At 31.9% G+C, this 25,000-nt stretch overlaps 6 protein-coding genes across 6 annotated transcripts in view; all 6 read left to right on the top strand.

The window, feature by feature from the left end:
* The window catches only part of LOC137624565 (WSCD family member AGAP003962-like), a 392,441-nt gene that overhangs the window by 220,746 nt on the left and 146,695 nt on the right, over nucleotides 1-25,000 (top strand). The window lies entirely within an intron of this gene.
* On the top strand, nucleotides 22,061-22,592 carry LOC137616359 (oviduct-specific glycoprotein-like). The gene is made up of 2 exons (XM_068346030.1): nucleotides 22,061-22,246; nucleotides 22,323-22,592. The coding sequence occupies exons 1-2, from the start codon at nucleotides 22,061-22,063 to the stop codon at nucleotides 22,590-22,592; spliced, it is 456 nt and encodes a 151-aa protein (XP_068202131.1).
* LOC137616367 (oviduct-specific glycoprotein-like) lies at nucleotides 22,799-23,164 on the top strand. The gene has a single exon (XM_068346042.1). The coding sequence runs from the start codon at nucleotides 22,799-22,801 to the stop codon at nucleotides 23,162-23,164; it is 366 nt and encodes a 121-aa protein (XP_068202143.1).
* LOC137616371 (uncharacterized) lies at nucleotides 23,179-23,686 on the top strand. Its single transcript, XM_068346057.1, has 2 exons — nucleotides 23,179-23,382; nucleotides 23,417-23,686. The coding sequence occupies exons 1-2, from the start codon at nucleotides 23,179-23,181 to the stop codon at nucleotides 23,684-23,686; spliced, it is 474 nt and encodes a 157-aa protein (XP_068202158.1).
* LOC137616376 (oviduct-specific glycoprotein-like) lies at nucleotides 23,837-24,202 on the top strand. The gene has a single exon (XM_068346069.1). It carries the CDS (start codon nucleotides 23,837-23,839, stop codon nucleotides 24,200-24,202), a length of 366 nt encoding a protein of 121 aa, XP_068202170.1.
* The window catches only part of LOC137616383 (ice nucleation protein InaA-like), a 3,589-nt gene continuing 2,917 nt past the window's right edge, over nucleotides 24,329-25,000 (top strand). The window contains exons 1-2 of the mRNA XM_068346083.1: nucleotides 24,329-24,350; nucleotides 24,455-24,846. Of these exons, the coding sequence (XP_068202184.1) occupies nucleotides 24,329-24,350; nucleotides 24,455-24,846 (414 nt within the window). The remainder of the gene's footprint in view (nucleotides 24,351-24,454; nucleotides 24,847-25,000) is intronic.

The raw sequence follows: 25,000 nt of genomic DNA on the forward strand, positions 1-25,000 counted from the left end.
ACGGGGAAAATAGCTCAGTGAGGAAAGAAAATAAGGAAATAAACTAAAAGAGAACTTTAAGAACAACATCTATCTAAAAATAAATCTGTCATATATAAACTATAAAAACTTCAAAATAACAAGAGGAAGAGCAAGAACATAAAATAGTGTGATTGAGTGTACCCTCAAGCAAGAGAACTCTAACCAAAGACAGTGGAAGACCATGGTACAGAGGCTATGGCACTACACAAGAATAGAGAACAATGGTTTGATTTTGGAGTCTCCTTCTCCCAGAAGAGCTTCTTACCATAGCTAAAGAGTATCTTCTACCCTTACCGAGAGGAAAGTAGCCACTGAACAATTACAGTGCAATAACCCCTGAAGTGGAAAAGAATTGTTTGGTAATCTGTGTTGTCAGGTGTATGAGGACAGAGGAGAATCTGTAAAGAATAGACCAGACTATTCGGTGTATGTGTGGGCAAAGGGAAAGTGAACCGTAACCAGAGAGAAGGATCTAATGTAGTACTGTTTGACCAGTCAAAGGACCCAGTAATTCTCCAGCGGTAGTATGTCAACGGGTGGCTGGTGCCCTGGCCAACCTACTACCACCAGATTAAGGGATGATCTTCCCAATCAGGTAGTTGAATCGGTGGAACTTCAGAAGTTCAAACTTGCAGAGATTTTTCTTATATTGAACAGGCTGATAAAAGACTCTTTTTTATAGTTTATTTATAATAGATCTATTTTAAAATTGTTACTGATCTTGAAATAATTTATGTTTATTAATTAATTTTCATGTAGTTTATTCATTTCCTTATTTCCTTTCCTCACTGGGCTATTTTTCCCTGTTAGAGCCCTTGGGCTTTTAGCATCCTGCTTTTCCAACTTGGGTTGTAGCTTAGCTTGTAATAATAATAATAATAATAATAATAATAATAATAATTCTGACTTTTTTATGCATTCGGTTAAAACAAATTAAAAAAGTGTACAGTTGGACACCAGAATTCCCGATACACCTCACTCTGAGAAAGTGTACCCAGCCACACCCTTACTGCTCGGCGAGTTCCTGTGTTTAGCCACGCCCACAACCTCTGTTATCTCTAACTACACTATCTGTTTGGTTACCCGCCGCGAAGTAATGGTGTGACAGGGTGCATTTCTTCGGAGCGAGGTGTGACAGGGATTCCCGTGTCCAACTGTACGTAAGTAAAGACACTCAAGTCCAACAGTAAGCGAAGAAAGATATATCACTTTAAAGGTTTAAAGGCTGCTCATGAATGGCAGAGGCAGGGGACAGTGACACTGCCCTATCGAGCAGGACAATGCCCTAGAGACTAACCATATATACAGCGGCCAAGTCACCCCCTCTCCGCCCAAGCTAGGACCAAGAAGGGCCAGGTTATGGCTGCTGATGAGTCAGCAGATAGACCTATAGGCTTCCCCAAAACACCCCATCTTTATCTCACAAATAGAATGAGGTTGCCGAGACCAAAGAAACTAATGAGTTTGAGCGGGACTCGAACCCCAGTCAGGGACGTTATCACAACGGCCACCACAACTTGACATATTTCAACATAAAAGCACGGACTCATGCCTTCTTCTATGAAAAATCAATCAAAATAAAATTATATTAAATCTATCACTCACGCAATAATAAAATACCATATTGCGGTAATAACACTACGCTCGTCTATAAAATATGAAAGAGAAACATTACTATCAAGTTAAAAATATGAATAATATTCTATAATCTTCATGATTAAATTGTTAATGAATGCCCATTTTATTAGGCAAAAAAATAATAATCAAAATAAGACATTGTGGTAATTACACATAGCTCATATATAAAAATATGAAAGAGATAAATTACTATCAAATTAAAAATATGAATAATATTCTATAATCTTCATGATTAAATTGTTAATGAATGCCCATTTTATTAGGCAAAAAAATAATAATCAAAATAAGACATTGTGGTAATTACACATAGCTCATATATAAAAATATGAAAGAGATAAATTACTATCAAATTAAAAATATGAATAATATTCTATAATCTTCATGATTAAATTGTTAATGAATGCCCATTTTATTAGGCAAAAAAATAATAATCAAAATAAGACATTGTGGTAATTACACATAGCTCGTCTATAAAAATATGAAAGAGAAAAATTACTATCAAGTTAAAAATATGAATAATATTCTATAATTTACATGATTAAATTGTTAATGAATGACCTTTTCATTAGGCAAAAAAAAAAAAAATAATAATTAAAATAAGACATTGTAGTAATTACACATAGCTCATCTATAAAAATATGAAAGAGAAACATTACTATCAAGTTAAAAATATGAATAATATTCTATAATTTACATGATTAAATTGTTAATGAATGACCATTTTATTAGGCAAAAAAATAATAATCAAAATAAGACATTGTGGTAATTACACATAGCTCATATATAAAAATATGAAAGAGATAAATTACTATCAAATTAAAAATATGAATAATATTCTATAATCTTCATGATTAAATTGTTAATGAATGCCCATTTTATTAGGCAAAAAAATAATAATCAAAATAAGACATTGTGGTAATTACACATAGCTCGTCTATAAAAATATGAAAGAGAAAAATTACTATCAAGTTAAAAATATGAATAATATTCTATAATTTACATGATTAAATTGTTAATGAATGACCTTTTCATTAGGCAAAAAAAAAAAAAAATAATAATTAAAATAAGACATTGTAGTAATTACACATAGCTCATCTATAAAAATATGAAAGAGAAACATTACTATCAAGTTAAAAATATGAATAATATTCTATAATTTACATGATTAAATTGTTAATGAATGACCATTTTATTAGGCAAAAAAATAATAATCAAAATAAGACATTGTGGTAATTACACATAGCTCATATATAAAAATATGAAAGAGATAAATTACTATCAAATTAAAAATATGAATAATATTCTGTAATCTTCATGATTAAATTGTTAATGAATGCCCATTTCATTAGGCAAAAAAATAATTAAAATAAGACATTGTAATATTACAACGCTCGTCTATAAAAATATGAAAATGAAAAATTACTATCAAGTTAAAAATATGGATTATAATCTATTTGATTCAACTGTTAATGAATATCCATTTTCATTAAGCAAAAACTAATGAATGAAATCACGGATTAACTATGCCAAATCTCCGCCATGTTCCACTGCCCCTCAATAATATGGAACGAAAGTTGAGGTTCAATATAATTTTTCTTCAAATAAAAGGGTAATAAATTTTATAGGAATATATCAGTTTACTAAATTCTATACCAAAGCTTCATGTGGAATGAAGTGTATGAATTTTAAATAAACATAATCAAGAGAATTTTTATTTTTATTTCTTTTTCCAAATAATAGGGCAATATATTTTATAGGGAACATGGGCTTAATGATTAATATAATTAAAAGGATATATCAGTTTACTATATTCTATATCAAATTTTCAGGTGGTATATGAGTATACAATTCTTCCATATATAGTTGAGTAAAAGTGTCTGGTTATATATATATATATATATATATACTGTGTATATGTATATATATATATATATATATATACATACATCACCTATCACCTGCATGCCATAATAAAGTCATCATCAAAATGCCCTTTTTTAACCTTCAAATATCAAAATATTCATTTTAGTATTGTTACTGCTCTTAAAATATTTTATTTCTTATCTTTTCCTTTCCTCACTGGGCTATTTTTCCCTGTTGGAGCCCTTGGGATTATAGCATCCTGCTTTTCCAACTAGGGTTGTAGCTTAGCTAGTAATAATAATAATAATAATATTAATAATAATAATAATAATATACTTTATCATTAACATACAGAAAAATCTATCCTGTTATTTATACTGCATATTAGGCCTATAAGCATTTCTTTTAACAATCTTAATTCTTCTTGACCTAATTTGAGCATACACTGACCTTTCACCAGAATCCTGCATGCCATAATAAAGTCATCATCACAATGTCCTTTTTATCCTCCAATAATGATGGACAAAGGACCCTCATTACGTAAGTGCTTTCACAGCCTGACCTTTTGACCTTTACCGGCCATTAAGGGACATGGAGAGAGATCTCAGCGGGTCTACTCTAGTGGGACATTATCCTCTCCATTGTATAAACCTCAATTGAAGAAAGTGTTAAGATCCTCCAGCCTGTAATTTGAACGCAGGATAAAAAAAAAAAAAACTATTTTACTGTTGTTGCTGTTCTTGAAATATTCAATTTTCATTTTTCATTGCTTCTCTTGTACTTTATTTATTACCATGTTTCCTTTCCTCTCTGGGCTATTTTCCCCTGTTGGAACACTTGGGTTGGTAGCATCCTGCTTTTCCAACTAGGGTTGTGGCTTAGGTAATAATAATAATAATAATAATGATAATAATAATAATAATAATAATAATAATAATAGTGTTATGACTTAGCTAATAATATTAATAATAATAATAATAATAATAATAATAATAATAATAATAATAATAATAATAATAATAGGGTTGTGACTTAGCTAATAATAATAATAATAATAATAATAATAATAATAATAGGGTTGTGGCTTAGCTAATAATCATAATAAAAATAATAATAATAATAATAATAATAATAATAATTATAATAATAATAGGGTTGTGGCTTAGCTAATAATCATAATAATAATAATAATAATGATAATAATAATAATAGCATTGTGGCTTAGCTAATAATAATAATAATAATAATAATAATAATAATAATAAAAGAAGAAGAAAAATAATAATAAAAAACTAACGTAGCGTTGGTTGTTATAAAAAGAATTCTGAAAAAATCTAATCTTAAATGAAAGAATAATTAATTGAATATCAATGATAGTCCTTGATTAATTCATACCAGCGAGTTTTCAAGTTTCGTTTCAATAGTTTCAAATTCAAATATATTCATCCGGATCTATATCAGAGGACACCAAAACTTATTTAAGGCAAATGAGAATAGTTTTACTAGCCAAGCTACAACCCTAGTTGGAGAACCAGGGTGCTATAAGAAACAAGGGAAAACTGGGGAAATAGCACAGTGAGGTAAGGAAACAAAGAATATTAAAATATATTAAGATCAGGAATAACGTTAAAATGGATCACACACACACACACACACACACATATATATATATATATAGAGAGAGAGAGAGAGAGAGAGAGAGAGAGAGAGATACATACACACACATATATATATATATATATATGTATATATATGTGTGTGTATGTATATATATATATATAAATACCTACATACATACACATATATATACTGTATATATATATATATATATATATATTATTTTCCGGTCACGCTCAGACGCATAACTACTCGGTCAGTCCCTTTCCCTCGGGTAGGAGAGAGAGAGAGAGAGAGAGAGAGAGAGAGAGAGAGAGAGAGAGCGAGAGAGAGAGTAGTCATACCCTGGTGAGATGGGTAAGTAGTTAAGGAAAGGGTTGAATCTGTGCGTGTTCATACGCGTGCACATCTATTAAACATTTATGCGTCATTTTTGACGGGACGCGTATACTAGTATCAAAGATCCAAAAAAAGCATCTCAGAGTTTGCAATGTTCCTCCCAACACTGGCTGAGCCTTCTGTAGACGCCGTAAATCTCAGAGAGATCAGGGAACCGAAAGCAAAATATCGACATTTGAATTTTATAGGGTTAGCAGGACGCAATATGACGTCATTCGAAATCAAAATACTTTACGAAAAAAACATAAAGAAAAAACAAACATCTATGATTGACAGAGTGTTTTGGAGTTTCTGATGCGACAGTGTAAAGGCAAATTTTTATTCTATCGACCCCTTCCGGAGTATGAGATTTACAAAATTACACAAATATATATATATTTTACACAAAAAACTACAAAAAGAAAAGACCAATAGATTACAACTATATTAGTAAATTTGTTGGCCAGGGCACCAGCCACCCGTTGAGATATTACCGCTAGTGAGTTTTGGGGTCCTTTGACAGGCCAGACAGTACTACATTGGATCCTTCTCTCTGGTTACGGTTCATTTCCCCTTTGCCTACACAGACACCGAATAGTCTGGCCTATTCTTTACAGATTCTCCTCTGTCCTCATTCACCTGACAACACTTGAGATTACCAAACAATTCTTCACCCAAGGGGCTAACTACTGCACTGTAGTTGTTCAGTGGCCACTTTCCTCTTGGTAAGGGTAGAAGAGACTTTAGCTATGGCAAGCAGCTCTTGTAGGAGAAGGACACTCAAAAAATCAAACCATTGTTCTCTATTCTTGGGTAGTGTCATATCCTCTGTACCATGGTCTTCCACTGTCTTAGGTTAGAGTACTCTTGCTTGAGGGTACACTCTGACACACTATTCTATCTTATTTCTCTTCCTCTTGTTTTGTTAAAGCTTTTATAGTTTATATAGGAAATATTTAATTTAATGTTGTGAATGTTATTCAAATATTTCATATTTCCTTGTTTCCTTTCTTTACTGGGCTATTTTCCCTGTTGAAGCCCCTGGGCTTATGGCATATTGCTTTTCCAACTAGGGTTGTAGCTTAGCTTATAATAATAATAATAATAATAATAATAATAATAATAATAATAATAATAATAATAAAGGTTCGCGGGACGCGATATGACGTTATTCCAAATCAAAATACTTTACGGAAAAAAAAAATTATTTTTGAAAGACAAGTGCTTATATTAAATAAAAAAAAGTAACTAATAGCATTTCAAGTAATATTTCTTGATGGAACTGCTCCTTATATATATAAAATTCGAAATTGGATACACGAAGGAAACTACAGCCCCCCACCCCCCCGCCCCCACGCCCCTATTCCAGTGAAACCCTTCCAACCATATCAATAAAGTTACACGATACTGGAGTCATATTTCACTGAACCCAAGACCCGGAATTTCACGGTTTGGATACAATATTCTACGGTTATAAAACTTTGCCTCTTACGAAGGAAACAATAACAAAGTTCGGTCATAAAGTTTTTCCTAATCTCGTTTGAAAATAAAAATAAAATCCTTATTTCCAATATGTAACCGTTTGTAGAATTTATAGAGGATAGATTTTTTTTCTTTCATAAAAAGCGCATAGTCGTGTATATATACAATATAATATATATATATATATATACTGTATATACATGTGTAATATATATACATATATATATTTACGCACACGCATATATATACACATATACACTATATATATATATATATATATATTGTATATATATATATATATATATTGTATATATATATATATATATATACATAAAATATATAGATATAAAGCTATTCAGCATAATATATAACTATGTACATACACAAACACACACACACACACATATATATATATATATATATATTTATATATATATATATATATATATATATGATATTGTATATATGTGAATTTGTGTATATAAATACAAATTTAGCCCCATCAAAAGAGATAGCAATTATCATACCAAAAGTTATAATAATTACCATTCACATATGTAGCATATCAAAGATAAGAAAAAAGAATAAGTAGCAGACCAATTGCAAACGCTGAAGAAGAAGAGTTCTCCGGAGGTCTGAGAAACTCAATTTCGTTTTAATAGGACAGCTCAGTTCCAGAGGCGATAAAGGAAGATGAAAAATATATTATTGGAGTCTAAATGGAGGTTCTCTCTCTCTCTCTCTCTCTCTCTCTCTCTCTCTAAAAACTTTCCAAAATTTTTAAAACTTTCTAAATACATTTGCTTTTTATCAATCTTTTGTAAGTTCACCTCTCTCTCTCTCTCTCTCTCTCTCTCTCTCTCTCTCTAAAAACTTTCCAAAATTTTTAAAAATTTGTAAATACATTTGCTTTTTTCATTTTTTTTGTAAGTCCACTCTCTCTCTCTCTCTCTCTCTCTCTCTCTCTCTCTCTGTGGTGTTGTGTAATTTATAGTTAGGTGTTAGGTCACGCAGATTCACGAATAAATGTAAGGGCAGATTTATTTTCAGTAATAAAATTAGTGAAATTATATTAGTTAACTGTGGCTGTAGCTATGTGGAATAGACATTCGCATATGTATACAGTATATATATATATATATATATATAAATATATATATATATATATATATATATATTTACATATACATATGTATATATTCATATATAAATATATATACAGTATATATATATATATATATATTTACATATACATATGCATATATTCATATATAAATATATATACAGTATATATATATATATATATATATTCATATATAAATATATATATATATGTATATATATATAAATATATATATATATGAACATATATACAGTATATATATATTCATATATATAAATATATATATATATATATATATATTCATATATATATACATATATATATATATATATATATACGTATGTGTGTATATATACGAGTTCCTGTGTACAGTGTTACTCAATCTTCTTACGCTCTTTCATTTCCATAACTTTATTCTAAGAAAATCTCACCACCCTATTCTCATTCTTAGAACCCTTCATTCATTACCATTACTTCTTCTCCTTCGTCTTCCTATTCTTTCTCCTCCTCCTTCTCCTTCTCCTCCTCCTCCTCCTCCTCCTCCTCCTCCTCCTCCTCCTATTCCTCTTCGTCTGTGTCTCAGAGTAGCCAAATGAACTGGGTGTAGATGGAGATATGGGTGTAACAATGTTAGTATTCATAATCAACCTTCCTAATTTGATTTTGGGGAACTTCCACCTTCTTAACTACACTCATATTCTTGAATTATGCAAAATACTTCCAAAGTAACGAGAGAGAGAGAGAGAGAGAGAGAGAGAGAGAGAGAGATATGACTTACAAAAGAATGTAATTAGCAAATTTGTTCGCATAGCTTTAATAATAAAGTTTAGAGAGAGAGAGAGAGAGAGAGAGAGAGAGAGAGAGAGAGATGACTTACAAAAGAATGAAATTACCAAATTTGTTAGCATGGCTTTAATAATTATGAAAGTTTAGAGAGAGAGAGAGAGAGAGAGAGAGAGAGAGAGAGAGATATGACTTACAAAAGAATGAAATTAACAAATTTGTTTACATAGCTTTAATAATAAAGTTCAGAGAGAGAGAGAGAGAGAGAGAGAGAGAGAGAGATATGACTTACAAAAGAATGAAATTAGCAAATTTGTTCACGGCTTTAATAATAAAGTTTAGAGAGAGAGAGAGAGAGAGAGATAGAGAGAGAGAGAGAGAGAGAGAGAGAGAGAGAGAGATATGACTTACAAAAGAATGAAATTAGCAAATTTGTTCACATAACTTTAATAATAAAGTTGAGAGAGAGAGAGAGAGAGAGAGAGAGAGAGAGAGAGAGAGGAAGGTGGACTTACAATAGGTTGATAATAGCAAATTTGTTTAGCCGTGTTGATATCTTAATATCAAAATATTTTCCTAATCTACTGTTATAATGGAAGACTTCCTCACTCTATCTGTGAGGTTTTTAATTTCTCTCGGAATATGAAAGTAGATTGCAATAAACTGAACTTTACTCTTCCTCTAAATGAACTAAAGAGGACTAAGAAGTTAGTTGGATAAGTACAAAACAAACCTTGAAATATCTACAGTCGCCGCAGAGATTCCGGGCGAAATAAACCCCACCTCCCGATGACGTCATGAAATAAGCCCCACCCCCAATAACGTCATAGCCAATCACGTCGTCTCTCCGTTAAAAGCAGTCACAACACATCCCCTTAAAGTGATTATAAGTTAGTATAGACTGAAATTTGTAAGAAGCAATATGACAGCTACTTATGTTAGTATATCCTGAAATCTGTAAGATATGTCATGACCGCTGCTTATAAGTTAGTATAGTTTGAAATTTGTTAAGGGATGTATTGCAACCACTGTTAACGTGGAAGACAACGTGATTGGCTATGACGTCATCGTGGGGTGGGGCTTAATTCGCCCGGAATCTTTGCGGCGACTATAGTGAATTGAAATGTATATTAATAGTATAAATATAGATTGTTCGATACATTATCATTATTATTATTATCATTATTACAAGTAAACCTACAACCCTAGTTGGAAAAGCCGGATGCTATAAACCCAAGGGCTCCAACTAAAAATAGCCCAGTAAGGAAAGGAAACAAGGAAATAAATAAGCTACAAAAGAAGTAATTAACATTCCAAATAGAATATTTCAAGAACAGCAACATTAAATTAGACCTACACTAAAACGACGCGGAGTTTTAAATTGAGTTTTATACCTTCCAAAGCAATTAAATAAAACGTCCTCGCATTGGAAGGTAAAACTCGAACTTCAAAGGGAACGCTGCTGGCTTGTAGGCGAGTAAACAATAATTTCCTGGAAAGTCTTTTATCAGAGTCAGAAATAGAACCTGATCGAATTATGTGCGAGGAAAAGTTAGATTTTTTTTTGGAAATCACTGAAATTGTGTTAAAAAACTTAAATCCAGTAAAACACTAATGTATACCATAAAAAGGGAAAAAAATAAGATAATCACTCATTGGAAAACACTAATTATCATATTTTATGAGTATAAACATGATTTTTTTTTTTTGAAAACCCGTAAAATAGTTTAAAAAAATGAAATTCAGTAAGACACTAATGTATACCATAAAAATGACAAAAAATAAGCTAATCACACATTGGAAAACTCTAATTATCATATTTTATGAGTATGAAAATGTTTTTTTTTTTTTTTGAAAACCCCTAAAATAGTTTTAAAATACTGATATTCAGTAAGACACTAATGTTTAGCATAAAAAGGAAAAAAAAAGCTAATCACTCATTGGAAAACACTAATTAATCATTGTATCTTATGAGTATAAATTTTTTTTTTTTTGAAACCCCTAAAATAATTTTAGAATACTAATATTCAGTAAGACACTAATGTATACCATAAAAAGGACAAAAATTAAGCTAATCACCCATTGGAAAACACTAATTATCATACTTTATAAGTATGAACATAATGATTTTTTTTTTTAAACCCTAAAATAGTTTTAAAAATCTGATATTCAGTAAGACACTAATGTTTAGCATAAAAAGGACAAAAAATAAGCTAATCACTCATTGAAAAACACTAATTATCATATTTTATGAGTATGAACATAATGATTTAAAAAATAAACCCTAAAATAGTTTTAAAATACTGATATTCAGTAAGACATTAATGTATACCATAAAAAAGGACAAAAATTAAGCTAATTACTCATTGGAAAACACTAATTATCATATTTTATGAGTATGAACATGATTTTTTTTTAAATCCCTAAAATATTTTAAAAATCTGATATTCAGTAAGACACTAATGTTTAGCATAAAAAGGACAAAAATTAAGCTAACCACTCTATGGAAAGGACTGGATATTATATTTCATGTGTATGAACATATTTTTTTTTTTTCAAAATCACTAAAATCAAATAAAAAAAGCTGAAAAAAAGAAAAAAAAAGGTTAAAATAAGATAATAATAACTGATTTGAAAGATTTGGAGATTCAATTTTGTAAGATAATAAAGAATAAAAAAAACACAATCTTAAATTTAAAAAACTGAAATCTAGGAAGACAGTAACGTATAACTTAAAAAAAAAATAAATAAATAAATAAGCTATTTACATATTAATAACAATTGGATATCCTATTTTGTGTATGAAAATATTTTTTGAAAACCAATAAAATTAAATTAAAAAAACCAAACTGAAATTCATTGAGACACTAACGTCTATCATGAAAATGTTTTTATAAAAAAAAATAAGCTATTTACTAATTAATAACAATTGGATATCCTATTTTGTATGAAAATATTTTTTGAAAATCAATAAAATTAAATTGAAAAAAAAAAACACTGAAATTCATTAAGACACTAACGTATATCATGAAATTTTTTTTTTTATAAAGAATTAAGCTATTTACTTATTAATAACAATTGGATATCCTATTTTGTGTATGAAACAATTTTTTGAAAACCAATAAAAATAAATTGAAAAAAAACCCACTGAAATTCAATAAGAAATTAACGTATATCATGAAAAATATTTATAAAAAATTAAGCTATTTACTTATTAATAACAATTGGATATCCTATTTTGTGTATGAAGATATTTTTTGAAAAACAATAAAATTAAATTTTGAAAAAACACTGAAATTCATTAAGACACTAACGTACATCATGAAAAAAATTTATAAAAAAAAATAAGCTATTTACTTATCAATAACAATTGGATATCCTATTTTGTGTATGAAAATATTTTTTGAAAACCAATAAAATTAAATTGAAAAAAAAAAATACTAAACTTCATTAAGACACTAACGTCTATCATGACAAAAAAATATGAAAAATTAAGCTATTTACTTATTAATAACAATTGAATATCATATTTTGCGTATGAAAATATTTTTTGAAAATCAAGAAAATTAAATTGAAAAAAAAAAAACACTGAAATTCATTAAGACACTAACGTATATCATGAAAAAAAATTAAGCTATTTACTTATTAATAACAATTGGATATCCTATTTTGTGTATGTAAATATATTTTGAAAATCAAGAAAATTAAATTGAAAAAAAAAAAACACTGAAATTCATTAAGACACTAACATATATCATGAAATTTTTTTTTTTATAAAAAATTAAGCTATTTACTTATTAATAACAATTGGATATCCTATTTTGTGTATGAAAATATTTTTTGAAAACCAATAAAATTAAATTGAAAAAAAAAAACACTGAAATTCATTAAGACACTAACATATATCATGAAAAAAAAATATAAAAAATTAAGCTATTTACTTATTAATATCAATTGCATATCCTATTTTGTGTATGAAAACATTTTTTGAAAACCAATAAAATTAAATTGAAAAAAAAACCGAAATTCATTAAGACACTAACGTAAATCATGAACAAAAATTTATAAAAAATTAAGCTATTCACTCACAGGAAGACACTAAATATACTATTACCTCTGGGAAATTATGTGGCTTTATTCTAGGCGCTTAAATATTAGGATTTTATAATGAATTACCTTCTTTAAAAGCCCCTACAACCATCAGGGGTTTTATCTACTTATATATACTATATTCTTCTTTTCGCTTAAACTTCTCTTGTAGTTGTTCCTTATTTCCTTTCCTCAATGGGCTATTTTCACTATTGGAGCCCTTGGGCTTATAGCATCTCGCTTTTCCACCTAAGGTTGTAGTTTCTCAAGTAATACTACTACTACTACTACTACTACTAACAATAATAATAATAATTATAATACTATGAGATTTAAAGGTATTTCTATCATCATCATCTTCTCCTCCTACGCCTATTGACGCTAAGGGCCTCGGTTAGATTTCGCCAATCATCTCTATCTTGAGCTTTCAATTCAATACTTCTCCATTCATCATCTCCTACTTCACGCTTCATAGACCTCAGCCATGTAGGCCTGGATCTTCCAACTCGTCTAGTCCCTTGTGGAGCCCAGGTGTGAAAGTTTGGTGAATTAATCTCCTTTGGGAAGTGCGAAGAGCATGTCCAAACCATCTCCATCTACCCCTCACCATGATCACATCCACAAATGGCACCCGAGTAATCTCTCTTATGGTTTCATTTCTAATCCTGTCCTGTCATTTAACTCCAAATATCCTTCTGAGGGCTTTGGTCTCAAATCTAAAAATCTGTTGGATAATGTTTCATTATCATTACACGACTCATGTCCATATAGTAACACCGATCTCACTAAACTGATATGTAGTCTGATTGGTATATGTAATTTCAGGTGATTTGATTTCCAAATTTTACCCAACCTAACCATTGTCTGAATTTCTTTTTTAAATCTTTCATTAAAATCCAATCCTAAAGACCCTGCATTAGAGATCATAGTTCCTAAATACTTGAATGATTTTACCTCATTAATCCTTTCTCATTTGATGTCAGGATGCCTGAAAACTTTAAATCAATCAATCAATCCTTTCTCATTCTAATCATATCCTGAAATTTATATTTCTATAGAATTAAAAAAAAAAAAAAAAAAAAAAGAAAAAAAAAAAAAAAAAAAAAAAAAAAAAAAACAGTTGGGTTAATACAGAATCCCGATTTACAATTAATTTTACAAAGAGAGGAGAGACAGATACAACCTCCCATGAAAAGATCTGCGTTCTGTAGTACCGTATAAGATTTTTACTTCTATGTGAATTTATGAAGCAAATGATGCCATATAAGTTTACTTAACGGAAGTGCTTATACGATTTGATATACGAAACACGAATCTTGCTGTAATCGTTATCTAGAGGCATATCTTGTTAGTGAAAACAACTAGATATATATATGTGTGTGTATATATATATATATATATATATACATACATATATATATATATATATATATTTATATATATGATATATATAAATATATATATATATATATATATGTATATATATATATAGTATACATATACAATATATATATATAAATATATATATATATATATATAGTATATATATACAGTATATATATATACATATATATATATATATAATATATATAGTATATATATAATGTATATATATGAATATATATACATATATATATATATATATATACACACATATATGAATCATATATACAAAGTACGTATACAGTATATAGGTATACTATATATACACACATACTGTATATATAAATTATATATATAATATATTCAATATAGATATAGAGAAAACTTTAATCAAAACTACTCACAGCGTCACCACTGCAAAAACCTAGCCATATCAAGCCGATAGTGGAACGAACATACGAACACAGACGAAACTCACCTGGAAAGAAAGAAAGAGAAGAGAAATTATGAATCAAGAACAATAATCCAACGCAATAGTTTATTTAACCTAATGAGAGAGAGAGAGAGAGAGAGAGAGAGAGAGAGAGAGAGAGTTAAATGTATTATGATTGTCAACTTATATATGTTTGCATAAATTATTTACTTCTATATTGTCTTATATATTGTGTAACAGGAGAGAGAGAGAGAGAGAGAGAGAGAGAGAGAGAGAGAGAGAGAGTTAAATGTATTATGATAGTCAACTTATATATGTTTGCATAAATTATTTACTTCTATATTGTCTTATATATTGTGTAACAGGAGAGAGAGAGAGAGAGAGAGAGAGAGAGAGAGAGAGAGAGAGATGAATTAGCTATTAATAAACTCAAGTTTTTGTAATGAGGTGCATATGCACAGACTCGCAGGGGTGCCCTTTTAGCTCGGAAAAGATTCCTACGAGCTGATTGGTTAGAATTATTTTGCCGAACGAATAAGCGATTAGGAAAATTTTCCGAGCTAAAAGGGCACTCCTGCGATTCAGTGCAAATGTGCTTAATTAAAAAAGAATTGACTATAGATCGGGCTAATGATAACCTAATGAGAGAGAGAGAGAGAGAGAGAGAGGAGAGAGAGAGAGAGTAGACATCACTGGACTGGGATTCGAGACCCGCTCAGGCTCGACAGTCTCTTGTTAGTGTCTGCAACCTTGCCATCCTTGTGACCTAAGGATGGGGAGTTTGGGAGAGCCAATAGGGTCTACCTGCTGAGTCATCAGCAGCCATTGCCTGGTCCTCCCTGGTCCCAGCTTGGGTGGAAAGAGTGCCCTTGGGCGCTGATCATATGTTATGGTCACTCTAAGGCATTGTCACGCATGATCGATGTTCAAACCTATTATTCTTTTTGTCCTGCCCACATGCTTTTTTTTTTTTCTTTTTTTTTTTTACTTGTTATAATATCGTCTACATTAGTTTGATATATATATATATATATATATATATGTAATCTAAACATATTTAATCATTACATTATTATTATTATTATTATTATTATTATTATTACTTACTAAGCAACAACCCTAATTGAAAAAGCAGAATGCTATAAGGCCAAGGGCTCAACAAGAAAAATAGCCCATTGAGGAAAGGATATAAACTCTCTCTCTCTCTCTCTCTCTCTCTCTCTCTCTCTCTCTCTCCGAGCTACCTATAATATCAACGAAGGGATTCTGTCTGACTCTCCCGGGAAAAAAGATCCTTTAGGATCTACCTGCATAATCCTTTCCCGGATAATTGCTGCTCCCACGATAATACCTGTGGTGTCATTTCCTTTCACGATGAAAATGAAAAATGAATAAGTGAATTATTCAGCTATTATAATGAATTAAAATGCATAAAAGTATGAGTTTCAATTATTGACTGCCTTATATATTTATTATTTCTTATATCATATATTAGTTGTTCATTACTGCTTTTGTAGTTTATTTCTTTATTTACTTTCTTTACAATAATAAATATATAAAGCCGTCAATAATTGAAACTCATACTTTTATGCATTTTAATTTATTCTAATAGCTGAATAATTCACTTTATTAATTTTTCATTTTCATCATGAAAGGAAATGACACCACAGGTATTATCCTGCGAGCATCAATTATTCGGGAAAGGATTTGCAGGTAGATCCTAGAGGATCTTTTTTCCCGGGAGAGTCAGACAGAATCCTTTCGCTGATATTAAAGGTAGCTCGGATTTCCTGTTGCAAAGGTATTAACTCAGGGTTGAAGGATATGTATGTGTATATATATACATATATATATATATATATATATATGTATATATATATACATATATATATACATATATATATATATATATATATATGTAGAGAGAGAGAGAGAGAGAGAGAGAGAGAGAGAGAGAGAGAGTTTATATCCTTTCCTCAATGGGCTATTTTTCTTGTTGAGCCCTTGGCCTTATAGCATTTTGCTTTTCAATTGGGGTTGTAGTTTAGTAAGTAAGTAAGTAATACTACTACTAATAATAATGATGATAATAATAATAATAATTATAATAATAATGTAATGTTTAAATATATTTATATTACATATATATATATATATATATATATATATATATATATATATATCAAACTAAAATAGACAATATTTATAAAAGAAAGAAAGAAAGAAAAAAAAAACCTTTAGCAGCACCTGAGAGGAGGAAGAGAAGAAGCAGCAGAAGCTGCAAATTATATATAAATATATATATATATATATATATATATATATATATATATATACATAAACATATATATATAAATATATATATATATATATATATATATATACATAAACATATATATATATATATATATATATATATATATATTATATATATATATAATTGCAGTAGCAGCTTTGAGTAGGAGGAGAAGCATCAATTATTGCAAGTATATGTATACAAGATCTTGTAAATAAAACCCTGAAGTGACCTATTAAATGACCATTTTAACTATTACTATAATCTATACCTTAATTTTCGTCACCAAATTTCAACTATTCTTTCAAACAGAAAATGATTCTTTAAAACCTGATATTAAATGTGAAGAGATATTACCTTTAAGTGCTCAAGATTTTGAAAGAAGCTTTCTCTCTCTCTCTCTCTCTCTCTCTCTCTCTCTCTCTCTCTCTCTCTCTCTCTCTCTCTCTCTCTCTCTCTCTCTCTCTCTCTTCTATGATTGCCAAAAACGTGAAATTAAATGTGAAGAGATTTTACCTTTACGTGCTCAAGATTTAAAAAAATTGAATTTCTCTCTCTCTCTCTCTCTCTCTCTCTCTCTCTCTCTCTCTCTCTCTCTCTCTCTCTCTCTCTCTCTCATACGATTGCTTAAAACATGAAATTAAACGTGAAGAGTTTTTGCCTTCACGTTCTCAAGATTTTGAAAGAAGCTTCTCTCTCTCTCTCTCTCTCTCTCTCTCTCTCTCTCTCTCTCTCTCTCTCTCTCTCTCTCTCTCTCTCTCTGTATGATCAATCCCTCAAAGCATCAATTGATAAAAAAGGGCGCCTCCTCATTTTCAATTTCCTTCGCCAACGGGATATGGAAAAGGAGTGAGGCGAATCAGTAAACATCTCTATGGTGCCATGACCTTCTTCCAATATGGTCGGTCTTCCTTCTACGACATAATATATTTTTGGTCGATGGGAAAATATCACCCCAAAAATTGTGTCCTTGGCCGGAGAAGAAGACATTATTCCGTTTTGGTTGTTAGAAAACCGGTTGGTTGATTACCCCCACCTAGGAAATTGGAAGGAGGTTATGTTTTACACCCTGTTTGTGTATGTGTTTGTTTGCGAACAGCTTCCTGACTACAATTTTAATCGCAGAGTAATGAAACTTGCAGGGATTAACTGTTAGGTAAAACGCTCGAGATGATTAAATTTTGGAATGTCAAGGTCAAAGGTCAAGGTCACAGTCAAGCAAAATGTCCAATTTACGTATTTAGCCACAAGTTTGGACAGCGTTGTCACAGACACTTCAAACATTCCTCTTGTTCTGTTAAAGTTTCTATAGTTTAAATAGGAAATATTTATTTTAATATTGTTACTATTCCTAAATTACTTTATTTTTCCTTCTTTCCTTTCCTCACTGGGCTATTTTCCCTGTTGGGGCCCCTGGGCTTATAGCATCCTGCTTTTCCAACTAGGGTTGTAGCTTAGCATTTAATAATAATAATAATAATATTAATAATAATAATAATAATAAACAGTGTATCTTCTTTCCCCACCTACATCACACTCGGGCACACTATTCAATCTAATTTCTCTTGCTCTCGTTTTATTAAAACTTCTTATAGTTTATAGAGGAAATATTTATTTCAATGTTACTGTTCTTAAAATATTTTATTTTTCCTTGTTTACTTTCCTCACTGGGCTTTTTTCCCTATTTAGGCCTCTGGGGTTTTAGCATCCCGCTTTCCCAACTAGGGTTGTAGCTTAGCAAGTAGTATTAATAATAATAATAATAATAATAATAATAATAATAATAACTAAGGGGTCGGTTGCCTGATGCGTCTCCTTTCCAATACCTTATATCAAAGACATCCTCTGTAGATTAATCTATCAAATAAGATGATCTCAGAACAGAATTAGACTCTTGCGCGAGTGCATACACTTACAAACACTCATTTGGGATCAATGCTTTTACCTATAAGCCTTAATTCTTAATTAAGGATATTCTGTTAGAGAGATAGTGTTCCATTTACTTTTCCAAGCGCACCATTAATACAAAGGATGACAAGCATGATCAAAGTCTTGGGTGTGATAGTCTGATGAGGGTGTCTATTGGAAACATCCCTAACTGGTGATCTGCCGGATTGAATTCAAGTCCCGCTCAAGTTTGGTAGTTTCTCGTAGTGCCTGCAACCTTACCATCCTTGTGAGCTAAGGATAGGGGTTTGGAGGAGTCTATAGGGCTAGCTGTTGAGTCCTAGCTTGGGTGGAGAGTATAGGTTTACCTGGTGAGTCATCAGCCGCCATTGCCTGGTGTTCCCTGGTCCTAGTTTGAGTGTAGAGGCAGCTTGGGCGCTGATATGTACAGTATAGCCTATATGGGCTATCTGTTGAGTCATCAGCAGCCATAGCCTGCCTCTCCCTGGTCCTAGCTTGGGTGTAGAGTATAGTTCTACTTACTGAGTCATTAGCAGCCATTGCATGGTCTTCCCTGGTCCTAGTTTGGGTGGGGAGGGAGCTTGGGTGCTGATATGTATATATGGGCTACCTGTTGAGTCATCAGCAGCCATTGCATAGCTCTCCCTGGTCCTAGCATGGGTGGAGAGTATAGTTCTACTTACTGAGTCATTAGCAGCCATTGCCTGGTCTTCCCTGGTCCTAGTTTGGGTGGGGAGGGAGCTTGGGTGCTGATATGTATATATGGGCTACCTGTTGAGTCATCAGCAGCCATTGCATAGCTCTCCCTGGTCCTAGCTTGGGTGGAGAGTATAGTTTTACTTACTGAGTCATTAGCAGCCATTGCCTGGTCTTCTTTGGTCCTAGTTTGGGTGGGGAGGGGGCTTGGGTGCTGGGAGGGGGCTTGGGTGCTGATATGTATCTATGGGCTTCCTGTTGAGTCAACAGCAGCCGTTGCCTAGCTCTCCATAGTCCTACCTTGGGTGGAGAGTATAGGTCTACCAGCTGAGTTATCAGTAGCCATTGCCTTGTCTTCCCTGGTCCTATTTTGGGTGGGAAGGGAGCTTGGGCGCTGATATGTATATATGGGCTACCTGTTGAGTCATCAGCAGCCTTTGCCTAGCTCTCCATAGTCCTAGCTTGGGTGGAGAGTATAGGTCTAATTGCTGAGTCATCAGTAGCCATTGCCTGGCCCTCCCTGGTCCTAGTTTAGGTGGTGAGAAGGCTTGGGTGCTGATATGTATCTATGGGCTACCTGTTGAGACATCAGCAGCAATTGCCTAGCTCTCCATAGTCCTAGCTTGGGTGGGGAGTATAGGTCTAATTGCTGAGTCATCAGTAGCCATTGCCTGGCCCTCCCTGGTCCTAGTTTAGGTGGTGAGAAGGCTTGGGCGCTATGTATATATGGTCAGTCTCTAGGACACTCTCACTATCCCTTGCCGCTGCAATTCATGAGCGACCTTTAAACCTTTAAAACTCACTCACTCCACTTCGATATGTGATGAATAGGACCTTTCAAGGAGTCCGGAATGTTTTCTTAAAGGAAATTCGCGATGAAGATAACACCTGCTCTCTCTCTCTCTCTCTCTCTCTCTCTCTCTCTCTCTCTCTCTCTCTCTCTCTCTCTCTCTCTTTGGAGTGTACCTAGGATTTCCAGTTAAGGTAATTTCTGAGCAAAATTTATGTTGACAGTTCTCCTCTTGAGCCTCCTCCGTAAGGGAGAGAGAGGAGAGAGAGAGAGAGAGAGAGAGGAGAGAGAGAGAGAGAGAGAGAGAGAGAGAATGGAAAACATGCAAATATACTGATGTTACTATGTATAAATGTAAAACTAAATCCTCAACTAGCAAGTGACCAAAAAGACAATTATAAAACACAAGATAACAAAATCAAAATGATTGGGCAAAATAAAGTTGTAGTTTATTTAAGAAATAAAAATTCCATTTCAAGAAGGTTTCAAACCAAACCCCTATTGCTACTGTAGTCTAGCATTTAATGACATATCGAAGTGACAGATTTATTATGATAAACTTTCTCTTGTAACTATCAATGTTACGATAATTATATAACACTGGATTAGTTGAAAAACATAATTTATGATAAAACTAAAATGAATGAAATGCAAAGAGGAAAATGTATTCTATACTAAAGAATGTATACGAGCAGGGTATAGAATACATTTTCCCCTAAGCCAGGTTAGCTCAGCAGTTCTCTGGTCAACCACCCCAGTCTAACCCTTCTCTTGCAACTGGCCAAAAAAAAAAAAAAAAAAAAAAAGAAAAATCCTAAGTCCCCCTGAGTTCTATACAGCCTGACAACTTGTCTGATTCGTGTATATCTCGCTGACCCCTTCGCTATGACATGCAAGGCATTTTCATTTGTAAGAGAGAGAGAGAGAGAGAGAGAGAGAGAGAGAGAGAGAGAGAGAGGAGAGAGAGAGAGAGAAGAGAGAGAGAGGCTGTAAATGCTTGTTATATTGGGTGGAAACTTCACGGTGTTTTAGAGAGAGAGAGAGAGGCTGTAAATGCTTGTTATATTGGGTGGAAACTTCACGGTGTTTTAGAGAGAGAGAGAGAGAGAGAGAGAGAGAGAGAGAGAGAGAGAGAGAGAGAGAGAGAGAGAGAAGCTATAAATGCTTGTTATCAATCAAAACAGAATTTTCGGATGTGTTCTTGAATAGTGAAATTATCCTCAATCAATCCTGTGATTTTTATTTGTCCTTTTGAAGACATAACATGCCGTTAAGAAACTATAACTCAGTATGGATATAACACTCCGTATGGATATAACACTGTAACTCCGTATGGATATAACACTATAACTCGATATGGATATAACACTGTCACTCCGTATGGATATAATACTATAACTCCAACACCGTAACTCCGTATGGATATAACACCGTGACTCCATATGGATATAACAATATAACTCCATATGAATATAACACTATAACTCCGTATGGAAATGACACTATAACTCCGTATGGAAATAACACTACAACTCCGTATGGATATATCACTACCTCCATATGGATATAACACTACAACTCCGTATGGATATATCACTACCTCCATATGGATATAACACTACAACTCCGTATGTATATAACATTATAACTCCATATGAATATAACACTGTAACTCCATATGAATATAACACTGTAACTCCGTATGGATATAACACTACAACTCCGTATGGATATAACACTAACTCCGTATGGATATAACACTACAACTCCGTATGGATATAACACTATAACTACATATGGATATAACAATATAACTCCGTAGGGATATAACACTATAACTCCGTATGGATATAACACTATAACTACATATGGATATAACAATATAACTCCATATGGTTATAACACTGTAACTCCGTATGGATATAACACTATAACTCCATATGGATATAACAATATAACTCCGTATGGATATGACACTAGAACTCCATATGGATATAACACTATAACTCTAGATGGATATAACACTGTAACTCCATATAGAAATAACACTAGAACTCCATATGGATATAAGACTACCTCCATATGGATATAACACTACAACTCCATATGGATATAACACTATAACTCCATATGGATATAACACTATAACTCTAGATGGATATAACACTGTAACTCCGTATGGATATAACACTATAACTCCATATGGATATAACAATATAACTCCGTATGGATATAACACTAGAACTCCATATGGATATAACACTATAACTCTAGATGGATATAACACTGTAACTCCATATGGAAATAACACTAGAACTCCGTATAGATATAACACTAACTCCGTATGGATATAACACTACAACTCCGTATGGATATAACACTATAACTCCATATGGATATAACAATATAACTCCGTATGGATATAACACTATAACTCCGTATGGATATAACACTAGAACTCCATATGGATATAACACTATAACTCTAGATGGATATAACACTGTAACTCCGTATGGATATAACACTGTGACTCCATATGGATATAACAATATAACTCCATATGAATATAACACTATAACTCCGTATGGATATAACACTATAACTCCGTATGGAAATAACACTACAACACCGTATGGATATATCACTACCTCCATATGGATATAACACTACAACTCCGTATGGATATATCACTAACTCCGTATGGATATAACACTATAACTCCATATGGATATAACACTACAACTCCGTATGGATATAACACTATAACTCCATATGGATATAACAATATAACTCCGTATGGATATAACACTAGAACTCCGTATGGATATAACACTATAACTCTAGATGGATATAACACTGTAACTCCGTATGGATATAACACTGTAACTCCGTATGGATATAACACTATAACTCTAGATGGAAATAACTGTAACTCCGTATGGATATAACACTGTAACTCCGTATGGATATAACACTATAACTCCATATGGAAATAACACCATAACTCCGTATGAAAATAACACTATAACTCCGTATGGAAATAACAATATAACTCCGTATGGATATAACACTAGAACTCCGTATGGATATAACACTATAATTCTAGATGGATATAACACTGTAACTCCGTATGGATATAACACTGTAACTCCGTATGGATATAACACTACCTCCATATGGATATAACACTACAACTCCGTATGGAAATAACATTATAACACTGTATGGAAATAACAATATAACTCCGTATGGATATAACACGGTCACTCTGTATGGATATAACACTATAACTCCGTAACACTAGAACTCCGTATTGATATAACACTATCACTCCGTATGGATATAACACTATCTCCGTATGGATATAACACTGTAACTCCGTATGGATATAACACCGTAACTCCATTTGGATATAACACTAAAACTCCGTATGGATATAACACTGTAACTCTGTATGGATATAAAACCGTAACTCCAGGTGGATATAACACTAAAACTCCGTATGGATATAACACAGTAACTCTAGATGGATATAACACTGTAACTCCGTATGGATATAACACTGTAACTCCGTATGGATATAACACTACAACTCCGTATGGAAATAACACTATAACACTGTATGGAAATAACAATATAACTCCGTATGGATATAACACGGTCACTCTGTATGGATATAACACTATAACTCCGTATCACTAGAACTCCGTATTGATATAACACTGTCACTCCGTATGGATATAACACTATCTCCGTATGGATATAACACCGTAACTCCATTTGGATATAACACTTAAACTCTGTATGGATATAACACTATAACTACATATGGATATAACACTACAACTCCGTATGGATATAACACTATAACTCAATATGGGTATAACACTACAACTTCGTATGGATATAACACTATAACTCCGTATGGATATAACACTATAACTACATATGGAGATAACACTACAACTCCGTATGGATATAACACTATAACTCAATATGGATATAACACTACAACTCCGTATGGATATAACACTATAACTCCGTATGGATATAACACTATAACTCGATATAGATATAACACTATAACTCCGTATGGATATAACACTATAACTCCATATGAATATAACACTATAACTACGTCTGGAAATAACACTATAACTCCATTTGGATATAACACTATAACTCCGTATGAATATAACACTAGAACTCCGTATGGATATAACACTGTAACTCAATATGGATATAACACTACAAGTCGATATGGATATAACACTACAACACCGTATGGATATAACACTACAACTCCGTATGGAAATAACACTGTAACTCAATATGGATATAACACTGTAACTCCGTAGGGATATAACAATACAACTCCGTATGGATATGACACTGTAACTCCATACGGATATAACACTATCATTCCGTATGGAAATAACAGTATAACTCCGTATGGATATAACACTATAACTCCATATGAATATAACACTGTAACTCCGT

Source organism: Palaemon carinicauda, chromosome 2, assembly GCF_036898095.1.
Source record: "Palaemon carinicauda isolate YSFRI2023 chromosome 2, ASM3689809v2, whole genome shotgun sequence".
NCBI lineage: Eukaryota > Metazoa > Arthropoda > Malacostraca > Decapoda > Palaemonidae > Palaemon > Palaemon carinicauda.